Source organism: Plasmodium falciparum, assembly GCF_000002765.6.
Source record: "Plasmodium falciparum 3D7 genome assembly, chromosome: 13".
Taxonomy (NCBI): Eukaryota; Apicomplexa; class Aconoidasida; order Haemosporida; family Plasmodiidae; genus Plasmodium; species Plasmodium falciparum.
In genome coordinates, this window is record NC_004331.3 from 721,961 (window position 1) to 732,500 (window position 10,540).

A 10,540-nucleotide genomic window follows, 5' to 3' on the forward strand; every position below is an offset into this window, starting at 1 on the left:
ATGAAAGAGAGGAAGAAGGTGTCAAAAGTGAAAGAAAGTAAGAAAAGCCTAGTTGAAAATGATAATTTTTGTTTAAATAATTATAGGAATAATTTTTATATGGAAAATGATAATAAGAAAAATATGAAAGAAGAAAAAGAGGAGAGAAAGGAAATATTTACTTCTAGGAATAACGACAGTTTAGTAGATGTAGACTATAATAAGATGATGAATGATATAAATAAGTATGAAAATACGATATTGAATAGTAATAATAGTAGGTGTAATAATTTTCCTAATTATGATCAAATTATTTATAATAACAATGTTTTAAGTAATGGTCCTGTGAATAATAGTGTTAACAGTAATAATACGAACAATAATATGATGAATAATAATATGATGAATAGTAACATGATGAATAATAATAGAATGAACAATAATATTATGAACAGCAACATGATGAATGATAATATGATGAATGATAATATGATGAACGATAATATGATGAACGACAACATGATGAACGATAATATGATGAACGATAATATGATGAACGATAATATGATGAACGATAATATGATGAACGATAATATGATGAGTAATAATATTATGAACAACAATATTATGAACAACAATATTATGAACAATAATATTATGAACAATAATATTATGAACAATAATATTATTAACAAGAGTAATTTTTCAGAGGTAACAAATTACTCAACCAGTAATAAAGAACCTTTTATTCAAACACAAAATATGTATTTGAAAGACGCTAATAATAATTTAAACAGTTGTTATGTTAATACAAGTATGTGTGATAGTATATGTAGTAACATGTCTAATAATGTTAGTAATAACATGGTTGACAAAATTACAGTTGATCATTCTTGTATGAGCAACAATAGTAATGACCATAATAATAATAGTAATTGTAACTATTATTATAATAATAATAATGATTATAATAATGATTATAATAATGATTATAATAATGATTACAATAATGATTACAATAATGATTACAATAATGATTACAATAATAATTATTATAATAATACAAAAGGACAAGAAGGCCAAAAACAAGGAAAAATTGGAAATGGAAAATTAGTTAATATGGATAACATGTTCAATATAAATGAGCACAATAATATATATAGAGAGAGAATAGATTCATTAAATACTGTTAACAATACAAGTAATTATAAATATAATAATTATGTAAATATTATTAATAATGATGAAAATAATAATAATAATAATAATAATAATAATGCGAATTATAAAAATATGGAAAATCCACCTTTTAAAACCGTAACAAATATGAAATATGCTGAAAATTTATTAAAAGATTCAAATGATATTCATGTTGTAAAAAATGACGTATCCCTTTTTAATCATACATGTGACATAGTATCTAATCCATATAATAATAATAATAATAATAATTGTGGTAGTAGTAATAATATAATTCATAGTAATCCATTGGTAGAAAATACATCCTCTTTTTGTAGTGAAAATCATACTTCCATATATCCACCCAAAAATAAAAAAAACAATTACAATAATAATAATAATAATAATAATGATAATAAACAATTATGCAATTTTAATAATACAAGTTATAATTTTCCCGAACAAACCCATATTAATTGTGATTTATCCAATAATAATAATTATGCTGTTTTAACAAATAAATATAACAGTAACCTGAATAACGAATCATATAATGTTAGTACATGCAATAATAATAATGATTTTAATCATGCCAATAATAATAATAATAATTATAATATACAAAATATAAATATAAAAGATATTAATGTCAATATAAAATTAGAAAATTATTTTAACGAGGTATTAAATAATAATAATAATACTAAGGAATATATAAATAATACTTATATGAATAAACACATTGATATTGACACACAACATATGAATGTTCACTTAAATAATAGCATTAAATCTATAAATATGGATAATAATCTTGAGCATATAAATTTCCCCATGATGGAAACACAACCAAATACACCACATATATTTAATAACATATTAAATAATAATCATAGTAATAATTTTGAATCCGATAGTGTAATATCTAACATAAAAGAAATTACTAGAAATAATATAACTGATGATTCGTCTGTTATAAGAAATTTATTAAATAATAATCAAATGGATCATAAATTAGTAAATAATAATAATAATAATAATTATATTAATAATGATATTAAAAAAATGGATGGGGGAGGAAATGTTAATCTTCAAAATATGCCCAAAACCATGAGTATTGTAACAAATGCTGTTACCAATAGTGTAACATCATCATTAGGTAATGTTTTGGAAAATATAAAAAGACCATCTCAATATATGAATAATATGAGTTATTTGGGAAATGTGAATAAATATATAAATAAAAATGATGAACATTTATCTTTTAATAAGGAAGATAATATCATAGGTAATAATAATAATAATAATAATGCTGAAAATACAAAGAATCATAATATTAATAGTAATGATAATAATAATGATAATAATAATGATAATAATAATGATAATAATAATGATGATAGTGGTAATAATAATTATAATAATCATCATCTTAACAAGCATGACAAAATAAATAACAATTTTAATAGTAATTGGATACGAAAATTAAAAAGTTTTGGTGCGTCTTCAGATAATGAAGATGAAAATGAGGAGTTACCTATTAATGCTAATCATAATTTTTATATTAATAATTTTTTATTAAATCAACATTTTAATTTTAATAAAAATGATAATATAAGAGATATTAATAGTAAAATGTCTGGTGGAAATTCCATTTCGGAGGATAACGATATGAATCATAATAATATCAACAGTAATAATAATAATATAAATAGTCATAATAATAATATGAACAATAATAATGATAATATGAACAATATGAACAATAATAATAATAATATCAACAATATGAACAATAATAATAATAATATCAACAATATGAACAATAATAATAATAATATCAACAATATGAACAATAATAATAATAATATGAACAATATGAACAATAATAATAATAATATCAACAATAATAATAATAATAATAACCATAACAATAATAGTAGTAATGGTAAAAATATGGATACTGCTATGAACAGCTTGAATATGCTAATCCTACCAAAAATTAAAGGAGTTCGTTTTGATAAATCTGGGAGGAGGTGGGTAGCTAGCTGGAGCCAGAACGGAAATCAAAAGAGACAATATTTCCCTGTTAAGAAATTTGGTCAGGCACAAGCTAAATATTTAGCTATTTATGCAAGAATACAAGCAGTTAATTGCTTACAAAGGAAACCACATAAACCTAGGATGTCCAAACGATTAAGTGAAAAGAAAAAATTATTATTAAATATGGAAGGCAAAGAAAAAAATGAACTTGGTAATAATGAGTGTAATAATAATAACAACAATTATATTAGTAAAAATGGTGATGAAGATGATGATAATATTGAAGATAGTTATAATGATGACGAAATTTGTGAAGATGAAGAAAATTATGTTGATATTGATCATAATGATGATGAACATTATGATATTGACGATAATGATGATAATGGTGATAATGGTGATAATAGTCATAATGATGATAATGATGATGAACATTATGATATTACTAATAATGATAATGACAATAATAATAATGATAATAATAATGATAATAATAATGATAATAATAATGATAATAATAATAATAATAATAATAATAATAATAATAATGATAATAATAATAATGATATTAAAATCATGGATCAACAGAGTGGTGACAAAGAATATGTAGGGATTTTAAATAATGAGTCCAAAAATGTAGGGAAAAATATAGGGCAAAATATAGGGCAAAATATAGGGCAAAATGTAGGGAAAAATGTAGGAAAAAATATAGGAAAAAATGTAGAAAAAAATATAGGTCCAGATATAAAAGATGAATATATGAAAAGTATAACAAATAATGATACACAAACAAAAGACCAAGATATAGCAAATGAAACTACAAAAATAATATACCCAAATAATATAACCGATAATAACCATATTGTAAATGATAATGTATGTCTTATTATGGCTAGTAATAATTTGGAGAATATTCCAGAAGATAAAAAACATGAACAGAATGTTACAATACATAGCATCGATGAACAAAAAGATCAGAGCAATAAATTTTTAAGAGAAAGGAAAAACAAAAGGATGCACAATAATTATGACAACTTTTATGATAACAGTTTTAAAAAAAAGTTATCTGATTATAATGAAGAAATAAATAAATCATCTGATGAAGAAAAGGAAGTGTCTCAAACAAATTCTTTAAAATATAAATGTGAAGAAGAAAATGATCAAAATTATGATAAGCAAGAAAGAAAAATTCTTCAAAATGATACAAACGAATGTGAAATAATATGTATAAATTTGGAAAGTACTAAACAAATTGATAACCTAAAAGATTTATCATTACATAAGGAGGAAAATAATAATAATGATGATATATATAATATAGACAATATAGATAATGTTTTATTAGATGAAATATTAAGAGTACAAAATGCATGTAGAAAAGGAAAAAAGAAAGAAATTAAATTAATTTTATTAAATGCAGAAAATAAAATGACATTATGTTTTGATGAAAAGGATAAAATTAATTATATGAATGATATTGATACAATAAAAAATCTTGATGTTAATAAAAAAAATTTATTACTTAATAAATTAAAGGATTATTATAATAATAATAATAATAATATATTTTTAATAGAACAGCATAATGAATGTACCATCTCACAAATTAATTATGAAGATATAGAAAGCATTAAAGATGATGTTCTTATAGAATATTATGATTGTCAAGAGAATTATAATAAAAATAGGAATGGAAAAAATACAGATCATGCAAAAAATGTAATAGACCAAAAAAAAAAGGGAGAAAATGTTTTTATTGTCGAAGAAATAAAAAATTGTAAAAACCAAATTTCTTGTGATAATCTAAATAAAGATAAATTAAATGACACTATGATACATGATGAATTGTATCATTCTATTGAATTTGATATCGATAAGGATGATAAAAAGGAAGAAACAGAATATAAAGAAAATAATAAATTATTAGAAAAGGAATATTATTCTATTATGAAAAGTACTGAAGATAATGTAGAACAAGTTTCCACAACACAGAATATTGAAATAACATATTCTTGTGGCACTAACAATTCTTTAAATATAAATAATTTAAAAAATAATAAAAATGACGATATAAAAAAGAACATTACAAATAATAATAATAATAATAATAATAAAATAAATAATAATAATAACAATAGTGATGGTGATGGTGATAAAGGTAGTTATAATTCATATAATGCTAAGCAAAAAAATCGTAGAAGATATGAATATATGAAAAAATTAGATATGAGGAAAAGACAAAACAATTTAGATATCATGAGACATGTACAAAATTATCATATTAATAATAGCAAAGTAATTAAGAAAAAAAAAGTTTTAAAAAATACATTAAGTCTTATTAAAAATACAGTTTCAAATAATGACGATGATGATACATATAATAATTTATGTCCATTAGATGTATCAAATAACGATATGGTAGATAGTGAGTTCTCCTTAAATACAAATTTTTCTGATAAGAATAAAAAAGCAAACCCTTTTAAAGGGACTAAAAACAAGTTGTCCTTATTTTATAATAAGAATAGTATAAATAATATTAAAAATAGTATGTTGCTGTTAAACGATATCAAGAGGATAGTAGATTCTGGGGCGAATGATTCAATCCTTAACGATAATTCAAATTTATCTAATAAGGAAGATACAAATAAGGTTTCAAAGAATAGTACTTCCTTTTTAAAACAAGAAAATATTAAAAAAGAAAAAAATTATGAATTAAAAGGAAATAGCACCATAAATAATAACAACAACAACAACAATAATAATAATAATAATAATAATAATAATAATAATAGTAGTAGTAGTAATAATAATGATAATAATTTGAAGGGACTTTTTACTGGTGAGAAAAAAACATGCATGAAGAGTTATTTGGTAAATTGTAATAAAATTGAAAAATTTATTCAAAATAATATGATTGAAGGATATCTTAATAAGAAATCATCTATTTTTAATATGAATAATGAAGAGGAGAATAAGTTAGGAAATAACTTTATGAAATATAATTCGAGTAAACATGATGAAAAGAATAATGTAGACTTATTAAACGGAGAAAATAATAATATAAAATTGTATGGTTTAGATAGTTTCCATAAACCTGATTTGATAAAAAATAAGAATGTTACTAAAAATAAAATGAAAACAATATTTAGTAAGAAAATATGTTCTAATGAAAATGGGAAAGATCATAAGGGTGTAGTTGAAGATGAGTATAAAGTAGAATCTGTTCAACAAAATGAAATGTTAGATGGAGACCAAAATTATTTTACAATTTTTGATGATAAAAATGGGGAACAAAATAGTAGTGCAATATTTTATAACAATAATAATAATCATGGTAATTTACATTTTCCGCTAACTAATCAAAATGAGATTAATTTATGTGAAGAGAAAAGGAGTAATTTTGTCAACCCTTATATAAAAAATATAATAAACAAGGATTATAAACAGAACTTTATTAATGATAATAGTAATAATTGTAATATTCTTAACCATAATATAAACCCTATTAATGAAGAGAATATAAATTATAATAATAGTATTGAATATGATAAAAATGATGGAAATATATTAAATAATAATACAAAAAGTACATCAGCATATATATATTCTACAAATCGTAATAATTATAATTCCACGTATCATATGGATAATATTGCTTATGATAATCATAAGAGTACCTTGGATAATAAGAACTGTGATAAGAATATTATTATTGTCGACCATAATATGAATAATTCAAATAATAGTTATGTACTTAATAATGTGAGGAAAGATATAACTATTATAAATAACGAAAGAGCAAGCCATGGTAGTAAATTTGTTTTACAACACAATATGGATAATATGGAAAATATAGATAATATGGAAAATATAGATAATATGGAAAATATAGATAATATGGAAAATATAGATAATATGGAAAATATAGATAATATGGAAAATATAGATAATATAGATAATATAGATAATATAGATAATACAGATAATATAAATAATAATATAATTGGTATGGTAAGCAACACTTCTATGGATATATTATCTAATAATGGGGAATATATTTCGTCGCCTATCACAAACAATTTATCTTACAATCATATGGTTAATGGTAATGTAGTGAGTGAATTTATAAAAAATGATGATATGATAAATATGGATGGTGTGAATGATATGAATAATATGGATAATATGAACAATATGAATAATATGGATAATATGAATAATATGAACAATATGAATCATATGAATAATATGGATAATATTAATAATATGAATAATATGAACAATATGAACAATATGAACAATATGAACAATATGAATAATATGAACAATATGAACAATATGAATAATATGAATAATATGAATAATATGAATAATATGAATCATGTGAATAGCATAAGTGATGAAAATGTAAAGCTCTTAAATATAGAAAACATACAAACCGAATTAACATCATCAAATAATAACAAATTAAACAATATTTATTCAAATGGATATATAAATAATTGTATTAATAGATATGCTAATAATTATTCAAATGAATCTAGTAATAATTTTACAAATAATTATAAGAATAATTTTAATAATGTATATCAAAATCCCTTCACACATAACCATCCCAGTGACTATAATAACGAGATAATACATATGAACCTTGTACAAAATAACGTAGTCGCTGATAAAATTAGGAATATGGATAATTATAGTACATATAATGATTGTTATAATAATAAAGAGGAAAATCAACAGAGAAATAATTTAAGACAAAATTATAATACAAATAAAGTAAGTAATAGTATATACAAACCTATTTATATGTAACCATAAGAAAAAATAAAATAAAATAAAATAAAACAAGTTATTACAAAAAGGAATGTATGGGTAAATATATTTTTTCCTATTTTTTTGTAGAGCATGTTTATAAATAGCTCTTATCAAAAATGGATTCATCAAATTTTTTTTTACTTTTTTGATAAAAGTATCATTCTGTATGGAATATAAGATAATAAATAAAAAAAAAAAATAAAATAAAAAAAAATGAAATAAAATAAAATAAAAAAAAAATTTTTTTTTAGCAATATTTATATCTATATTTATATTATTATCTTAATATTTCAAAAGTTTATAAAATAGAACTTTTTCCATTTATTTGGTATTTTATTATTTACTATTTTTTTTTTTTTTTCCTTTTCTTTTTCTTATAAAAAAAAATTTAACCTTTAATTTTTCAATATTTTTAAAAAATCATCTTTTATTATTATTATTTATTTTATGTTTTTTAATATTTATATACAAGCATATTATGTTAATAAACAACTTTCATAATATGAAATAAATGAGCTTTTAAAAAATACATTTTTACATATGGATTGTTAGAAAGGTTTCAAATTAATTTACACATAAAAATAAAAATATATAAATAAATAAATAAATAAATATATATATATATATATATATATATATATATATATGTAATATATTAATAAAGACAATACAACAAAATACATATTATATATATGTATAGCATATGGTTGGGTTAAAAAATATTTTGTGTTTCTAATTAATCTTATGTGTAGATATTCACATGAGTGTGGTGTCTTCTATCTGACAGTACCTTTATGATTATATATAATTTTCCTTCTTTATGTAATAATTTTTAATATTTCCTAATATTTTTCTGCATTAATGATTTATATTTTGTCATGTTTTATTATTATAATTAATGTATTTATTTTTTTTTTGAATATAATTAAGAACATGTGTAGAAATATCACTATCTGAATCGGAAGAATTACTTTCATATTGTTTCTCTGTATATTCACTATTATTATTATTTGCTTGATTTTTTTTTTTTTTTTTTAATTCCGATTTAATATATGTATTTAGAACATCTTTTAAGTTAGTATTAAACCAAGGGAATAAAGGATGTTTATTTAAATTTAATGATTTGTTAAATAATGTATCATACAGATTATCTTTATTTTTTAATATATCCATATGTTCATTTTTTATTTTCTCAATAATATCATAATCTAAATAACCACCATAATTATATAATTCATCATTTTTTATTTGTTCTTCAAGATATCCATCTAATTTTTTAACAGTAACTTTTAAATTCTCTTTTAAATATAAAGAATAATTCTGTGTATTATCTAAATAAGAAAATTCAACTAAACAAATACCTAAAGATTTACAATATACATTATCTTCTAATATTAAAACCCTTTTAACTTTTCCAAATTTCTCACAATGTTTTCTTATTATTATATCATTTATATAATATACCAAATTTAGTAGTAAAAGAAACTCTACCTTTTCTTCTCCTAAACTTATATCTGCTGCTTCTTCCGTTGCTTGCGGGGCTCCAAACAATAAACAAGGTTCTACAAAAAAAAAAAATACATATATATATATATATATATATATATTATTAGACATTGATTAAAACAGTGTTATATTTTTTTTTTTTTTTTTTTCATGTGTGCTTAAAATATCCAATTTATGAATAAAAAGAAACAAAAAATGAATTACCCTTTTTTGTATAGGTAACTTTTCCTCCACATAATTTTTTGAATAAATTTCTTCGAGACTTATCAAACGATTGCTAATAAAATAAAAACGTAATGCACAAAATATAATTATTATATCATGTAAAACATTATAGACAATTTATTTATGTCATTTTAAATTTTTTTTTTACTTCTTTTGGCTTTATAGGCTTTTCAACTTCCTTCTTTTTTTCTTCAACTTTTTTCTCAAAAGTGTCCTGAAAAAAATTAATACATATATAATATATATATATATATATATATATATATATATTGTATACAAAATGTTATACGTATATATTTTTATTGTATAAATATTTTTTATATGCTTTATATATGGACAAAATAGGTTACCAAATTATCTCCTTCTAAACCCTCATATAAATCTTCATCATCTTCATCGATCTTTAAAAAAAAAAAAAAAAAAATACATATATATGATAAATATATAAATGAATGGACAATATTATAAACAAACCAGCAAAATTACATAAATATAAAATATATATATATATATATATATATATATTCATTTATTTTATTATCATATAAATATTTTATAAATATACCTCTGAATAATTCATTTGGAAAGGGCATTAGAAATATCCTTATGAACTCATTTACAATTTATTTAAAATTATAATATGATATAAGTACATATCTTATGTTTACAAATAAGAATATATTTCGTGAAATTCGTATGAAAAGATAAGAATTGCAATGTTTTTATTTTAAAAAAAAAAAAGAAAAGAAAAAGAAAATATATATATACATATAATATATATATATTA

At 20.3% G+C, this 10,540-nt stretch overlaps 2 protein-coding genes across 2 annotated transcripts; one reads left to right on the top strand and one right to left on the bottom strand.

Annotated features, from left to right (window-relative positions):
* PF3D7_1317200 (AP2 domain transcription factor AP2-FG, putative) lies at nucleotides 1-8,019 on the top strand (the record flags this gene model as incomplete). The annotated part of the gene is made up of 1 exon (XM_001349872.1): nucleotides 1-8,019. One exon carries the CDS (start codon nucleotides 1-3, stop codon nucleotides 8,017-8,019), a length of 8,019 nt encoding a protein of 2,672 aa, XP_001349908.1.
* Nucleotides 8,020-8,898: 879 nt separating this feature from the next.
* PF3D7_1317300 (conserved Plasmodium protein, unknown function) lies at nucleotides 8,899-10,333 on the bottom strand (the record flags this gene model as incomplete). The annotated part of the gene is made up of 5 exons (XM_001349873.1): nucleotides 8,899-9,584; nucleotides 9,733-9,805; nucleotides 9,902-9,967; nucleotides 10,104-10,154; nucleotides 10,319-10,333. 5 exons carry the CDS (start codon nucleotides 10,331-10,333, stop codon nucleotides 8,899-8,901), a joined length of 891 nt encoding a protein of 296 aa, XP_001349909.1.
* Between the last annotated feature and the right edge of the window lie 207 nt (nucleotides 10,334-10,540).